The 17,311-nt window shown below is 39.5% G+C and overlaps 1 protein-coding gene across 1 annotated transcript; it reads left to right on the top strand.

The window, feature by feature from the left end:
• The first annotated feature begins 9,672 nt into the window (after nucleotides 1-9,672).
• LOC108033286 (venom allergen 5.01) lies at nucleotides 9,673-10,898 on the top strand. The gene is made up of 3 exons (XM_017107552.3): nucleotides 9,673-9,830; nucleotides 9,887-10,278; nucleotides 10,337-10,898. Exons 1-3 carry the CDS (start codon nucleotides 9,711-9,713, stop codon nucleotides 10,890-10,892), a joined length of 1,068 nt encoding a protein of 355 aa, XP_016963041.3. The 5' UTR covers nucleotides 9,673-9,710; the 3' UTR covers nucleotides 10,893-10,898.
• Nucleotides 10,899-17,311: the final 6,413 nt, after the last annotated feature.

Raw genomic sequence — 17,311 nt, 5'->3', positions numbered from 1 at the left:
GGGAGAAAAAATGCCCCGAGCCCTGCAACAATTAGCCGCAGTCCGTGCCCCCACATGACCCCAACGAGCCCGGGAAAGTTGAAATATTTGCTCACACATGATGGGGCGGTGTTCCTTACCGCGTTCGCAGACCACGACAAATTGCCCGCAACTCGTGCCTAATTTCAAGCTGACAACTTTTTGTAGAGCTCCGTCTGTCTCCCGAAAATTTAAGGCCTGGCTTTAAAAACCAGCTAGCAGGGAAATTCGTTCGGCAAGCATTTTGGACTGCACTTTGCCTAATTGAATGCGTGATGGCATCGCAGACTGCGTGGAATGTGCCCAGCTTTGTTGGATCCTCAGAGCTCCACGTCAGCCAAAGAAGCGCTGAAAAACCTTGACGGTGAGCACAGTTCGCTCTTCAAGTAAATCTTTCCCATCCTTTCCTCTTTTTTGCCTTGAACATGACAGACGGTTCACAGTTCAACCAACTTTTTGTCAGCCAGTCAGGTTAATCAAATTTGGTGGGCAAAAAAAAGAGCTTCTGCCATTGAAATTCCTAGATTTTTCCCTCTTGCTTGCCCAAACAGAACCTAATTTAAATAGCATAATTTAAGAGCAACTTGGGAAAAACGTTTAAATTGTAGTTTAATAAAAATTACAGTTTACATACAATTTAAATTGTTTGAATATTTTTGGGTACTGCGAGCAAAAACATAACTAATTGGATTTACTATATTATTAATAAACTCGTTAATAAAAAGGTTATATTAAAATATTTATTGACATTAAATACTCTTTATTTAAAGGAGGGAGCCTAAAACTAAAAAAAAATCTTTAGAGAGTTATGATTAACCCATTTTTTAACAAACTGAAGTGAAATTTTTTGAAAAAATTGCATCTTTCCCGCTGCTTTAACTATGCACACTCGAGGCGCCTCGGCGAAATGCTAATACCAGGCATAATACGACACATATTTAATTTAATTTAATTGAAAAAAATGTACAGTACTGTTAAAATATAATAGTAAAACGTGAAAGTTTCGTTTCAATCAATAAAAAAATCCTCTGAAAATCGATCTTTGAAGGCTTAAATGGCCTTAAATGCCCTTACATGGCTTAGCAACTCAACGGCCCTATAAATAATAAATACATTTGTTTAAGTGTTAACTTCCCTCAAATCACTTTATTCAAATAATGTCATTAAGAAATCAATTAGCCCAAGTGACAATCTATGATGGTCACCATGGAAGCTCTCGTTTTTAATGCAATTCTCACACAGAAAAACACAAAAATGCATTCGCATAATACCAGTGCCTGAGAAATATTGTCTTTATATGTGCAAAATGGAATTTTTAGCAAAGTGCCCGGCGGCCGGTTCATAGAAATTGAATCCCCGATGCGAAATGCTTTTATCAGACAACGCCGGCCAATCAAACAAATAGGCAAACAAATCTGCAAGCTAAATAAATTCAACTTCCCCCACTCACCCCTTTTAGTTTGGGAAAAACAACACAGCGCTGGGAAAAGGACCGAGGGCGATGGGGAAAACTGTGAAGAACTCGAGCTCGAAAATTGAAAATCCAACCGAAATAAAACCAGAACAACTCTGAACTAAAAACGTTTCCTGTTGACTTTTGCAAACGGACGCCCAAACACACACAAGGCAGGGGAAAACACATCAAAGGCTTGTGTCTTTGGCTACTCGTGTTTGCCCATTTGATTGTGGGCGTGGTGGGGTCAATCAACGCGATTGAAAAGTTTTTCAATTAGATTTATGTTATAAATAAACCGACGTCAATCGCGCTTCACAGGGCCAAATTGACCCTGCTTAGCGTGGAAATTAGTTTGAAAATTCAATCCCAACTACTTTTCCGCAAATGCAGAACCGAGTGACAGTGGCGAGATTGTCGATTTTTTCCCTGTCAGCCACTTGCATTCGAATTGACAAACGTCACTCAATGCAGACATCGTAACTGGAGCGTGGTTTGGTTGAGGTGAATGCCATTCGGAACTTTCCCGGCGAGCGGGGTGGCTGGGAAGGTCTAGAGGTGGGCCTGTGGGTGGCTCGGCACCCCACACGACATCATTAAAATGCAAAACGCAAATTGCATCCATGGCAGTGAAATTGGCAATGCAAACAAACTTTGCGGAATGTCGGAAAGGGCTTGCGCAGGATTTTGAGCAGAGATCTGCGGCGACATGGTTGCAAGTGGAAATCGAACTGTGGCAGAGCCACTCACAATTTATTTTGTTTTGTTGAAGTTTCCCCAATGTTGGCATTTTTAATCTGTTTCATTGTGCTTTGTGTAGATATGGTTAAAGATTAGTCGTCATATGTGAGATTATCATTTTGTTGTTGTCAGCTTAGAAACAGACTGGATATATTTTAAAAAGTGGTTTTACTTCATGTCTTTATGAATTTTTGAAAATTATGGCTTAGGTTATTGTTCTAGAGGTTGCCTGGACTTTTATAGATTTATTAAGCATTAATAATAATTATTAAATATTTTCCAAAATCAGAAAAATTGATAATAAACCCATAAAGTAGCTAAGTAACTACCTTTTTACCTTACAATTATTTGCATATGATTCTTAATCAACTGATATCACAATATAATTTAGTAAAGCATAACTAATATTGATTAGATATTTCCCTAAATTTAATTTAAACAATAAACCATTCATTAGCCAAGTAACTACTTTTTTACCTCCCAATTATTTGCATGTGATTCCCAATTAATTTGTATCACATATGCAGCTTTATTTACACACCTTTCCATAGGTTTAATGTCTTTATTTTTGATCTATTGCGGTTTAAACTCTCACTGCCTTGCACTCATGGTCGAGTACTTTTATGAAGGCGCTCGACCGTTTGTTTATTATTTTCCAGGCATTTTCCACAAACCACCTCAATGCAGCCGCATCCACAAAGACCCACCGACAGGCACTGACCAAGTCGCAGGTCTTTGGTGATTAGCATGGTCAATAAACCGAAACCGAATCAGAACCACAGTTTGACGCCTCTCCCGACCAACAGCACATTAACATCAAGGGCTTAATCGGAGGCCCGACCGCGGGAGCCTCTTCTGACCCTATTTAATTTATGTGGGCCCAACCGGCGACGGAGCACCAAGTGGCTTAGGGTCGGTCTGGGGCCCGATAATACCCACTACCAAAGGCGATTACACTAATGGTGATTGGCTTTATGCTTTACGGCGGACAGCCGGAGAGCAGAGTCAACTTGACGGCGACAACTTTGGCCTAACTGTTGATCACCAGCCAAGTTGTGACGGGCCCCAACAAATCTTGCTCCCTTTTTTTTGGATTTTTCCCGCCTTCCAAACTACTTACAAAGTCGTGACTAAGTCACTGACTGTATGGTATTTGCATAGAAATGCAATTTTCGGCCAGACACACACACTCGCCTCGGAGGGGAAGCCGTCGCCAAAGTTCTTCCTCCCATTTTAGCCACATAATTTCTGGCTTACAAAGTTGTCGCGTAAATGGGCCTTAACCCCCGAAATCGATTTGCCCAGTTTATCTGTATCTCTATCTCTATCTCTACCTCTGGCTTCCCGAAAATTGCTCGGCTAATAGTTGGTCGCGGCATATTGACAGCTTGTTTAATCATAAATTCCATAACCTAAGCTCGCCGGCCACAAAATATGGCCAGGAGGAGCAAGACAATCGCTGGCTTGGAGGGGAAAATCGCAAAGTGGTTGGGCAAATTGGAGGATATTGGCCAGCTTACAGATTACCTAGTTAAATATTAAAGTCAGAAATGGATGCCCCTGTGGATGTTGGCTTTAAGGCTCTTGCAACCAGTTAAGTGTGTCCTCAATTACTTAAATTGTCACGAACATAAATGCAGTACTTTTTTATATCTTTAATATACTCGTTAAATGCACTGGCGTTTATCACTTCACAAAAGTACTGAAATATATTCGGCTGCATATCCACAAAAAACAGGCAGCAGTTCACAATTTTTTGTCGTAACTTTTTAATAAAGTTGAAAAAAGCCCAACAAGGGTAACCTTTCAATTAAATGGGGATGGAAAACTTGATTTTTGGACAAATAGAAACTCAAACGCGGGCAGCAAAGTAATTGAAATATTTAATATTTTCATAGGTCAATAAATTTGTTAGAGGCCAAACGAGGTGTTTATTTTGGTGAATGTATTTTATTTCCAATTTGTACATTTGAACTTGGCTTCAACAGTAAATATCTGTTACAATTTGCGGTGGTTTTTCCATTCGTATCCACAGCATATGTTGTGCAGTGCGGACAATTAACACACTCGCAACAAAAACCCAACCCACAGGGAATAACAATGAGTGAGGAAGGGGTGGTTGTCCGTGGAAAACTGTCACAAAATCACGTTGCTGATTTTTGGCCAATTGAACGAGACGCTCGCATGGCTATTGAGATAAAAACCATGCGGATTCATTCATTATTTCCACAACGATACGCGAAACAATTCGGTCCCCGTGGAAATTTAAAACCGAAAACCCAACAATTTTTGAGCTTTTAGAATAGCAATATTTTTCGTTTATTTTTTTGTGTTTTTTGCCGCCGCTTGCTGATTGGCATACAACTTTACCCCAATGGAGCTGCACTCGACATTTGACTTTTGAAATGACCGCAGCAAGCCCACGGCGGAATGGGAAATGCGGAGAGCCTGCAAGAGTGCGCACTCCCCGATTTGGCCACTATGACACAATGAGGCCAAAACTGAAGCTGCAATTCGGATAAGAACAACGGAACAGCGAACCGGCTGCTAACTCTATTTTAGCCATTGCATTTTTAATGGCCGCAAACTGGAGCAAAGTAGCATTTCCATTCACCGAAACCCATCCACCATTCAGGGAGAAGGCCTCCCTGGGGCCGCTATCGATTGCATTTTTGACTTTCTGCTTTAATTGTTTGACAATTTGACTTCGTTCCGAGGCCCAATTTTGAGCCGAAAGTTTGCGTTTTAATTAAATATGGTATGAAAACTACCTTGACTATGCATATATTCAGGAAATTCGACACAAAAAATATATCTGCGCAAAGAGCTCTTACAAAGTAAATAAGATAAGATACAGAAATGAATATTTTTATGCTAATAGCTTGAGAATTTACATTTTAAAAATATAAAAAAAAAACTCTTTCAGTGGACTATATGTTCTGTTTTTTTATCTTGATCTAAACTTAAATTTATCAAAGATTTATAGGACTTTTTTTTTTAATATCTCATTGCAATCAATCCTGTTCGCCTCTATCTCAAACCCGTTTATCGGCATAATTTATGTTCTAAATGTAACCCACTTTCGCAGTCTCACTTCTTGGAGTCCTTGGGCATCACAAAAAGTAAGCAAAAATGGCTAGACTCAGGTGAAAGTTCAGTAAAAACAACAAAGGATCTTAGCACTCTCCAAACCCTTTTTCCTCAACTTCGAACTCCATTTTTGCCCGATACCTAAGCGCCGACATAACCTAATGACGTCGTTTTATGTTTCACTTTGGCAGCGGTGGCAATAAATTTCCTGGCCTTTGGTTCTTACACCAGTGCTTCAGTGTTTTTGTGGGCCTGTTGTGCAATGCAATTTCACCCCGACTTACGGCCCAGCACTCCGCCAAGAAAAGAAGGAAAAATCCGGAAAATGCATTGCGTTCGGTGCTGGAATCACCGTAGTCGACTTTGGTGTCTGCCGTGAAAGTGAAATTCCTGGGGCCTGTAGGAACAGCCGAATGCATGGAAAAGGTGATTCAACACCTGGCCAAATATTTCACATGACAAGCCAAGGTGAGAAGGTATGCAAAGGTGGCGAGCCAACGGCCTGTCGTTAGTTTGATTGGCACTGCGGTGGCTTGAAAAATGTGCTTAATTCTGCCCAGAAAGGCCTTAAGAGTCCTAAAGAAAAATTGAAATGTTCCTATGAAGGAAGGGGTTTACTTTTAAACACCATTAAATATATAATTAACTGAATAAAAATACATATTAATGCTCATTGCAGCCCCACTGAAGAGCCATTAGTCAAATGGGAAGCACAATAAAACCATTGTACCAACAATGCATAAACGGCGGCTGTCACTGGCACAAGTTGAGGGCAAAGTGTATTGTTTTTTAATTTCATTGGCACTGCAAAAATGAACTCGAAACTTGCCTGCACTACCTGATATGCCAGACACTGAAAGTGACAGGCAGCAGGGAAAAACAACGAAAAGTTGAGGGGGGCGGTGGCATTTTCACACCTGAATGTTTTGCAAGTGGCAAGTTGAGCTTAACTAGACAGACAGTTGGTTTATCCAGAAGGCGTCAAAGAATGCTCGGCCTCATTGCGGATAAACTGTTTTTCATCGCTCTCCAACTGGCCAGGAATTAGTTCTCATCACAAGAGCTTTTCATTGAAATGCATCTTATCTGGGCACCAGAACATGCTTAGACGGCACAAAATTGTGTAAATACACCGGGTACACCTTCCACACAAGCCCTTTCAGGAAATTTGTTTAAACACTCACAGGCACTTGGGTAAAATGCTCACGTAGCCAGCGCAAAAGGAGGTAAAAACTTGAGGTAAACTATCCGAAATAAAAAGAGCCACATTACACGGCCAATTGGGAACTGATTGGGTCTGATTCTGAGCCACTGGGGCGGATACGAGAGCAGCTCGACCAGATTGATTGCTGTCTGCAGAGCTGGCGAAAAACCCGCCTGCCTTCAGACCTCATCCCCGCCAGAGGCTCAACCCCATCATCTCAAAACCGTCTCGAAATCCTGCCTGCTCTTGAGCGAAGAACATTTCGCCGCTGGGCCGCCGCAAAGTATGCAGCGAGTTTCCACCGAGCTTGCCGCCGCCGAGTCGTGTAATCTGAGCGTTATAAATAAGTAATTAGCACACAGTGTGCAGGTGCACTGACTCGTCAACATTCTGCTTCGCACAGCACACACATTCCTGCGATACATGTCCCTATATCCCCCTCATCGCCCCGCATCTAATGGCCTCCGTGAAGCGCAATTTAGTTTCCAGGACCTTTGTTCTCGCATAATGATGTCGTAGCCCTATCTTTCACACGTGCCAAACACTGTGGTTTTTCTTAGTGTTTTCGGTTTTCCCACAGTTGAGGAGCAGCGACCTTCGAGGCCTAAACAAAAAATAAAAGACGAGTTGGACAAAAACATGCGAGAGGCTCAACAAATGTAAACTCGCCTGGATCATTTACAATGCAAGCGGTTAAATGGCTTTTAGGACTTTAAAGGACCTTTTTTAAGTGCGGATCCAAAAGGTTTTTCAATGAAGGTTGAACTAACAGAAGCTCTGCCAAGGAATATTTAAGATTCAATCAGATAAGAAAATATCCCTCTTTTTACAAAGTGATAAATCTCAAGTATAGTGTTCTTGAATCAAGAACATTCGTTCTTAAAAACCTAGTGAGTATTTTTTGATAACCATGTTCTCATTATGAAAAAAAGGTAGAAGGGAAAAATTAAACTGACATAGCTGTTGAGATAAACAATGTTACTACGGCCAGTTTAACAAAAACAAGATTTTCAGCACCAAAAATTACGTTTTATTTTTAAGAACAATTTTCACTCAAATGAGAACGTCACAACTTTCTCTATTCAAAGGTATTAAAAGTAAATACTATAAAGGTATATTTCTAGAACTTTAACGCATTTGCTATGAAAAGTAGTATAGATCTGCATTTCGAATTGACTAACTTTAAAAACGTATTATAAAAGTCCAATTAAAGTCTCAACTGAGGGAAATAATCAACTCTTCGAGGCTCAACCCGGCGCAATATGGCTTAATAAAATTGCCGGCAATGCATCTCTGTACAAGGACACCTGAAATGGACCGAAAGGAAGCCGTCACTCCGGTGACTTAATATTGAAACGGAATCGAAATAATGGCGGCAAAGTGGAGTTTCAATGGCGCTCGAAATGGGGATTGTCGCTGGCATACGTGGTCCACCATTCAATCAGGCAATTAACATTAATTATGACATCGCTCACCGGCTCATTTTCCTTTGGCCAGTGGCCACTCAACCCGTATACTTCAACGATTCGGTTGGCATTAAAAGCATTTTTGCGGCAACCGCCCCGAAATTCAATTTCGGCTTCCTTTCTTCCCTGGCCTTCATTACTTTTTGCCTGCGACAATTCGCGCAGCTGATTTCCCCACAGGCAATCGATGGGGCTTGTAATTAATGCGGATTCCAGCGAAGGAGGCAGGGGAGTATGTGGCGCAGGACATGGGCCCCCAAATATGCGAATATGGCAATCGATATGACAATTTGGTGCATCCATTTTCAGCAACTAATTGGAAGGCAAATCTCTGGGGAGCTGCAAACATGTTCGTATGGCAAATATTATGCTTTGATTGCCGCCATTGTCAGCTCACATGCAAAAATGTAAAACTGCATATTAGAGAAAAATGCTATTAATTTGGCCAACATTTTAATTGATTTATTCCCAAATTTGAATAGAAAATGGCATACTTGTAGATACAATTTGATGTTTCACATTTAAATGTTTATCTTAAGCCAGATATTTTATAACATTTTTCCTTCAACGTATTTTCATTCAATTAACATGAAACACATCTAGGCAAAGAATTTTTCCCCGTTTGCATGGCAAGAAGTTTCATCTGTGATAACTATTTTCATTGGAATGCAAACGCAGAACGCATTTTTTCCTTTGAAAGTGAAAAAGTGCTTCCATATGTATATAGAGACCTGTGCACTTTTTCACATTTTTTACCCAGCTCTGGGTCACAGCGTGAGCTGGATTCGTTACCTTTCAAAGTCAATTAGTTTAATTAATTTGACATCATAGTGTCATATCTTTGTCACCTGAAAAAATAAAACTGCATACAATTCGGAAATTCTGAGCGACTGTGGCTCTCTCTCTGATTTTTACACTGACATTTTAGGCACTGCTATTTAAATTGATCATTTGCTGGGGCTCTAAGCCTGGTGCCAGTTTCCATACACTTTACCTTATTTATTCTTCGTCATTTTGACTTCAAATACAGCTTCTGCTTTCCACTTACTTCAATCTAACTGCCAATAAGTGGATTAGTGGCTTGTAGAACGGCGGAAAATAGACAACTAAAAGGGGAAAACTGAAAAGTCTGAAGAATCTGTCTTTGCTTTCGCTAAGTCCCTGGTAAGCGGCAAATGTGGTGCGGCTAATGTGTGTATTATTGGATTTATTATTTCACGGCAACTAAACAGAGAACTCAACCCCCAGGCAGTCAAATGAAGAACGTTGTGCTGAAAGTTCACGAGACAATTGAGTGCCACATAATAGAAGAGCTCTGCCATTTTCCATTTTAAAGTACTAAATGCTGCAATCAGACGACCACTTAAGTTACTTCCTGAATCAGTTGGCTTTTTTGTTCGCTCAGTTTTTTCTTTATTTATGCAAATTGATTTCAAAGGGAATAATCTTAATTAAAACATTTTGAATGCGTCAAACGGTGTTGGGTATATCACTATTAATACTTAATTATTATTTATGTTACGCTGCATACCAACTTATTTATATTTTTTGCAACATTTCTTCCACCTTTGCCTAATCTGTTATTTAAACTTGGAACCTCCAACTTAAATAGGAAAAGAAAGCCTAAAATTAGACACAGAGTATGGATTAATATCCATTTAATATGCATTTATAAGCGGTGTATAATTCTTATTCTAAAAACAATACCTGAAGCGGAGGCAATACTATACTTAATGCCATGATAGAGTGGATTTGGCTGCTGTGCCTTGTTCTGGTTACTCCCACTATCAAGGCTTCGGTGGATTGGTGCGCCAGTGACCTGTGCAATGGGCAACACGTGCTTTGCCAAAATAATGGGGTGAGTGGTCGATTAGATACCCTCGAAACTAAGGATCTGTTTAACTTCTTGTCCAGAAATTTCGCTCACCTTGTCCGGAATACGCCACAGCGATGGTGAAAATGAAAGGGGATATGATTGCCCTCATCCTGGACAAGCACAATGATTATCGCAACAAGTTTGCCGGCGGAATAGGTAATCACGCGAAGGCAGCCAGAATGGCCACCATTCAGTGGGACTCGGAGCTGGCCAAAGTGGCTGATGCTCTGGTACGTCGATGTGAGCCCATCAGAGATCAGTGCGCCAAAACCCCGAATAACCTTTTCGCAGAGGTGAGCTACTCCCTCGAAAAGTACTTCTGTATGACCACGAAAAAGGACGCCCTGAGAAAACAGCTGGATTACTGGTTCGATCCGACGAGAAAAGAAGAATCCCACAAGCTTTTCTTCTCTGACCAGGAAAATGAACAGCAAGTTTGGACTACTTTAATGTAGAAAGTTTAAACTTTTAATTAATGATCTTTACAGGGAACTTTCGATGAACTACTTCCAGGTGGTAAGGGACCGAGCAAATCGCGTGGGCTGCGCCATAGTTGAATACATTCGGCCGGCACTTGTCCATCAATTACTAAAATGCGTTTACAATTGCGGAGTAACTCTCTGCGAGGACAATCATAACCCAGTCTACGAGGCAACCGAATACGATGCGGCTGAAGAATGTATGCTGGGATCGAATTCGAAATACAAAAACCTCTGCCACGAGGATGAGCAAGTTAAAACCTGCGAGGGCGGAGACCTCCTCGTGGAGGATGAAAATGAGTCTTCCATTGCAACAACTATTATTCCACTTCCCTCTTATAACGTAAGCGAGCACCTGCCGTCAATACCGGATAACCCCAACCCGTTCGAAGATCTGGATAAGTCTGACGAATTACCGGACAACCCCGAAATATCATTCAGAACAAACAGAAGTCATTCCCTCTTTGCCAAACATGGAAAGCATCTTGGCTATAAGCACAGGCTAACTAAGTTAATTCAATCGGCACCGCACAACCCTTATAAAGTATATAAAAGAATCAAATAACTTCCATTTAATTATTTTTTATTTGATAAACGGTTGTGTTGATTGGGATATAAATTAAATATTTATTGAAATCGCTTGCTCTGTTTATGAAAATATATGTACAAATGTAATAAAATAACACTGATAAAAGTAACGGACGGACAGGCGAACGGACAGACGGACAGACACTTCCAGGTCGACCATATTTTCAGACTTATCTAGCAACCCTTCTTACTTCTCGAGTGTGAGTATAATACGGCTAACAGAAAATCTCCAAAAATGTTATACAAACTTCATCCGATTTGTAGGTATTAAAAAGACAATTTAATGTTCTGTTTACATCAGTAGATTACCAACGTAAAATTTCCAAAAATGTAATTAAAAACTTCATACGATTTGTAGGTATTAGTTGTTCTGCTTACATCAGTAGATCAGAAAGCAATAAGCTGTTAATTTGAAATCTCTCTAGCGTGGACAACGAGAAAAGAAGCTCAAAAACCAAAATGGAATCGGATTCTTATACGATTTATAAAGAGAGGCCGATGCCAACTGCATTTTTTCAGCTTCTCTGGTCTTCATGTGTGCTATCTGTGGGAAATGAGGATTTTGGAGAAGGGCAAGAGGAAAGAAGGGTCAGACAAAAATATGAAAATATGCGAAATACAGGCTCTCATATGAACATGGTTTTCTGGCAAGTGGGATCCTTTGGCCACCGTATATGGCACCTGGGGAAATCAAGCAGCCAGGACTCTCGTGCCGGCCTCATTCCGCCACTTCAACTGCAACTGTAAATGAAATGAAAACGACCACAGACAAATAACAAAACATGACAACAAGTTGGTTTTCCCCCTTTTTCCTGTGCTTAGGCGCATTTCCCAGGAAAAGAGTTGCTTCTGACAGTCCACTAAAGTCCTGCAACTCATGAAGAGAGAAAACTCTAGGAGGAGGAAAATTCCTAGTTCTTCGAATTTTCACTCTCTTATTTTTCATTTCGATTGGTTGCAAAATGAAAACTAAAATCAATCAATTTCAGTAAATAAAAGTCCTACTCCATTACGCATTTGAACAGAAATGTTTTCAATTTTAATTCCCCTTCCGATTTTAAATGAGAAAGGTTAAGATGGTAGACGGTAGGTATTAGAATACAGGAAACAAAAACTTACTTATATTTGTTATAAATGTGACTAAAAGTATGTAGTTAAAAAGGATAATATATATTTTACGAAGGTTCCTAAAAGTATGCAGCGAAAAAATAACTTTGAACTTATAGCTAAACTTTATTATGTACCTCCTTTTTATTGCCAGGTTAACTCGTGCGACTAAAATGTCAAAACTGTGAAGCAACCAATCTGACTCTTAACTCCAACTTCGGTGCCACGTTTCCCCACCAAGAATTAGGTGGCGTTCTTAGCTCTAAGGAAACCACCTCCTGAATAGCTGTCGCAACGTATTAAAATGGCCAACACGGCTTTTGGGGGAGGGAGTAGGTGGCCAGACGACTAGCTCTAACCACAATTTATGTCGACTTCACTTCCGGTCTGTGGGAAATAACTCTTGTTAGGCTGCCAGGAGCCAGAAGTCCTGCCCTTCTTGCACTGTGTGTGTGGGGGTGCGGTATTTCTTGTCATCATTCTCAGGCAGCTGCAAATTAACTTGCATAATTTAAGCGTCAGTCGGAAAATGTGGTGCTCAGTTCATCGGCGCATTTAAAGCTTGGCCAGGACTATTACGGCCTTTTGGCCTTGGCTCTTAAATTATGAGCGCACTGGGCGCATAAATCAACACAATGCTCTGTTCCGTTCTTCGGCTCAATTAATAAGAAATTCCCATAAATGCGCTTTAATTAGATTGGGCGGGTAATTGAAATTGGTTAAAGGAGTTTGTGTATAAGAGAATTTAACACATTTTGGTAGGGATAATTTTACAATTGTCCTTTATACAAAATTTTATTTTAATTTTTTCGGTTAGGAAAAAGGGGGAGTAAAAAAAGGACTAATTACATTTAACAAAATAAATATTTTTATATTTTTTACAAATGTGTTTAAAAGTATGCAGCTAAAAAGGGTATTATATATATTACGAAGGTTCCTAAAAGCATGCAGCAAAAAATACTTTGAACTGAAAAATTTGAAATATCTTGTAGCCTACTTATAGGCACCTTTATAAGATATTTCCGACCAGTAGCATTTTTTTTGGCAGCCTTCTTAGTATAAAAAACTATATAGAATATTAGAAATTATTTCCACGCTCTAGGATTTACTCCTCATTATGCAAAGTCAGTATAGAAATGACGACAGTCCCTTTGTCCTTGGCTGTGGCGCCAGAAAAATGTCAAGTTTCGGCAATCACATAAATTCTATGGCGCGTGCGGTTTTCGGGACTCTAGTTTTGGTGGCAGTAAATCTGCAAATTTTTAAGCGCTATCCGAAAATCGGGAAGCCACTGCAAAAGCCAATGACTGCCACTTGGCAACATTGGCAATCGAGAGCAGGGGAATCGGAACAAAAAAATTGAAGAAAGGGAAATAAAGCATAAAATGTGAATGCGAATGCCAGTGCTGGCGGCTTGTTGCCGCCATTGGAAATTTACGAGTGACACAAATGGCCTTCCTGCTGCATTGCAGTCGGCTGGAAGTGGAAATGGTAATGGAAATAGGAGAAGCTGCTTTAATGACAAGACAAATTATGAAATTTTTAAGATGTTTAACTTGCTTGGCAAGCTTTCAGATATTAAACGAGTTTATGGGGACATGAACAAGAACAAGATAAAGAGAGTAATTGGCATTCAACATTTATATTATTTATTTTATGGGTCAAGAGGTTCTGTATTTCAATGAATTTAATGCTGAAACAATAAGAAAGCTTTAGTTATACTACTTTTCATTTATGTCACATAAAATTGGTATTTTTGTTGTGGCCAAGAACTTTATCTAGCTTTTCCAAACTATAATAGTTAGGTTAGCTTAAGCGTTAGATACGATACATGTTTAAAAGGTCAGCTGGATAACCAAACTTCTCTTGCCGACAAGTGCAATCAAAAGTTTTTTAAATTTGGTGCAAACTTTAAAATCATCGCAATATCTCGGAAATCCGCAAACAAAGCCGCCTGTCGTCCATAGAACTTGGTCCTGACTCAAATCATGGCATAACAATAAAGCTCAAAAAGAAGAAGGCAAAACCAAACAAGAAGGCGCCAAGAAGCGGCCAAGTTAAAGACAAAGGCTTTGCCACATATTGTCTCCTGGATGAAGATGAAATGGAGACGAAGATGGAGCAACTGGGACAGTTCGAGTTCCCAATTCACATGCATATGGCCGTGTCAGCAGAAAGATTAACAACAATGGAAAGTATCTCGACCTATCGAAATTGAAGTGACAAAGTGTGCGACGACTGCGTCCTGCCAACCAGACTCGTCCTTCATTCAGTTAAATCCAGTGTGCTTGGCACCCCAAATCGCACGTCCCGACTATTGTTAACCAGAAGGATATTGTGCCTGACAGGAGTCGACAACGGGCGGATAAAATTGATGTGGGGAGGCCTACGGATATTTGTATTTGCACTCGAAACAATAAATCCACTCGGGGCAAACCCAAAACCGAATCAACCACAATGACCCAATGGCAAAGATCGCAAAAAGTGAGGCTAAGAATTATGGCCAAAGTTCGGCAAAGTGGACCAATTGATTTGGGTTTATTGTGTTACAATTGAGCAAGTTACTATTTGGTTTAAAAAAACCTTTATTTTCATTATTAAATGATTAACTCCTTTAGAATATACTAAAATTACATTTCGGACAATTTAGATTATTATTATAAAGCAAGATGACATATAAATCCTAAAGCTAAAAGCTACTCAAATGTCACCCAAGTAACGAATTTTCTTTCCCATTTCAGTCACAAATCACCCGACACTTAACTGGTAAGAAGTTATTCAAAACTAATTAATTAACCTCTAATTGCATTGGCAATGAAATCCAATTAATCAATCTGCATGCGTACAACAGAAACCAACTTTCTTGGTACTTTGATTAATTGCTGAAGCTGGGGATGGCGAATAAAAATGCATTTCAAGAGTGGACGAAGCAGTCCAAAAGTAAAATCAATCTTCGTTTCAGAAAGTTTGGTGCTTTTGCGTTTGACACTTGCTCGTATTTTCTGGCCAAAGCAAAAGGTTGGCCATAATTGTCAGTGGCAGGTTCTAGTTGGGCCTAAGATTGGGTAGAACAAGTTGAAAGGGGTTGACCTCAGGCAGTGATTTGTCTTGTAGGATGATTCACAAGTACATACTTAAGTAGGCATACTAATATATATTAACCAAACGTACATACTTCAAGGGTTTTTACATGCTTCTATACTAGCTGAAAGATACATTTTAAAAGGGAAATTAGAAAATACCTTCATTCGTTATTATAACGTATGTATGAATTAAATTAGCATTTTTTTAAATAGAAAATTTGAAAATAATGTTTTATTTTGCTTATAAATATTTATTACACATAACATTTAATTAACAATTTTATACCTGTTATATGTAGATATTTACTGTAAAGAAAATGCACAAACTATTTTTAAGGGTTGGATAACATAAGTTGGTTCAATTCTATACTTTTTTTTAATTTATTAAATTACACTTTTGGTTTACGTGAGAGTAAAACTGGCAAAACGATTGTTGGGCTCTTGTTACTTTAAATTGATTAAGTTTACCAATGGATTTTTTTTTTTTTTGTGAACTAAATGCATCTTTGAATCTGAAAGAAATATTTTCTTTACTATTTTTGTTCAATCTCATTTGAATTCCTGCTTTAATATAGAAAAGAGTGCAAAGCAAGAAGGCAGTGGGAGTGGCGCATTCAAGCCTGTCTCAATGTTTTTGTCATCGTCTGGCAAAGACACTTGAGACTGACATATAAAACATGTCTAGCTCGAAGTGCGTGAGTGCAAATCGCTGGCACGGGAATCACCCGGGCTAGCATGTTCTCCCATCCTCGTCCACGAATCCGCCTATCCATCGGCATTTTCCGTCCATTCCGGTGGCCAAACTCTCTCGTTGTCCAGCCAATTTGATGGCTGATATTTTTACCATTTAGTTCAATCAATTTGTCACAATTTCCGGCAGTGGTTGATAAAAATGGGACAACGCCGAGTAAGCGCCCTGAGCCAGAACCTATTGAAATCTAATGGGGCACACAGCTCGGTTTCAGGGCAGGACGATGATGGCGGTGGGCGGACGTGGATGTGGATTGCTCGCAGGTCATTGATCAGATCTACGCGACAAACATAACAATGTGGGTTGGACCCAACCGAAGCTGGCACGTATTCCGCAAATTTGTAACTTGTTGAAATAATTTCCTTCCTTTAACCCCACGAAGCTCAAAATGTGGTGGCCCCGATGTTGAAGATGGTAAATGTCAGTAAATAAACATAAAGGATTGGTTCCATGAGCCATGACTTATAATTATAAGTTAACTTGGTAGCAAAAATGTTTGTCAAAAATATTTTTTTATAAACATGGTAAAGTATTTCGAATTGTTTTATAATAGTTCAACATTTTTTCCAACTAAAAATTTTAAAATATTTGAACCAGGTATATTCCATTATACCTTTACTTTGAGATACAATAAAGATGGCAGAATCATCCTATAAGCAGGGGTTAACAATCTATATATATTTTAAGTTTTATATTTTTCCGAGCTTCTTATTCGCTGCTTCCTGTGGTATATTACTTTGTAACGCCGAAAAAGTGCACGGCTTGGCATACCTGCAGGCGCATTCGTGAGTTATGACATAATGGCAACACACATTTTGGCGCCTTACCACCCTCGGCCCCTTTCAATCTCGAGCTCTGCTGGCTGCTGCAGTTTCTATTAAAATTCAAGTGCGCTGCACCACAGCACCAGTGAGTAAGGAGGCTCGTGTCCCCTGTGCGGAAATTACATAGTAAATTTTACCACAAAGTCCGAGCTAGGCCAGGCCAAAAAGGGTACAGCAAAAAATGGGCAAAGCAATTTAATTAAAAACCGAGGGGCAAGGACAGGGCAAACAAGTTTTCGGCTTTGTTTGGTGTTTTGGGGCTCCACACTCTGACCCTTAACTAGTTAACAATCCATAAAGGTCAAAAGGGCAAATAAGCAGTTTGTGTTATTAAATCAAAGAAACAAGAAAAACTTGCCATGAAATATTTTAGTGCTAATTACTTAAAGTAATAACACATTTTAATTTCTAGTGACTCAAAATTCAAATCAAAATTGAAGATGGTAATCCACATAGTGAGAAGCGCACCAGGAAGGTATGCAAAGGCAACTACTATATATAGTTTTTTCAAAATATTTTGTTCGCCTAAATAACATCTCTTAAAAAATATGGATGGTTTTTTTGTCGAAAGTGTATTTATTAAGTTGATCGTATAGTAAATTTTCATCACTTTTTTGTTTGATTAATAATA

Source organism: Drosophila biarmipes, chromosome 2L (assembly GCF_025231255.1).
Source record: "Drosophila biarmipes strain raj3 chromosome 2L, RU_DBia_V1.1, whole genome shotgun sequence".
In the NCBI taxonomy this organism is placed as follows: domain Eukaryota; kingdom Metazoa; phylum Arthropoda; class Insecta; order Diptera; family Drosophilidae; genus Drosophila; species Drosophila biarmipes.
Note: the sequence above shows the minus strand (reverse complement) of the source record. Positions and strands in the feature narration are given on the sequence as shown.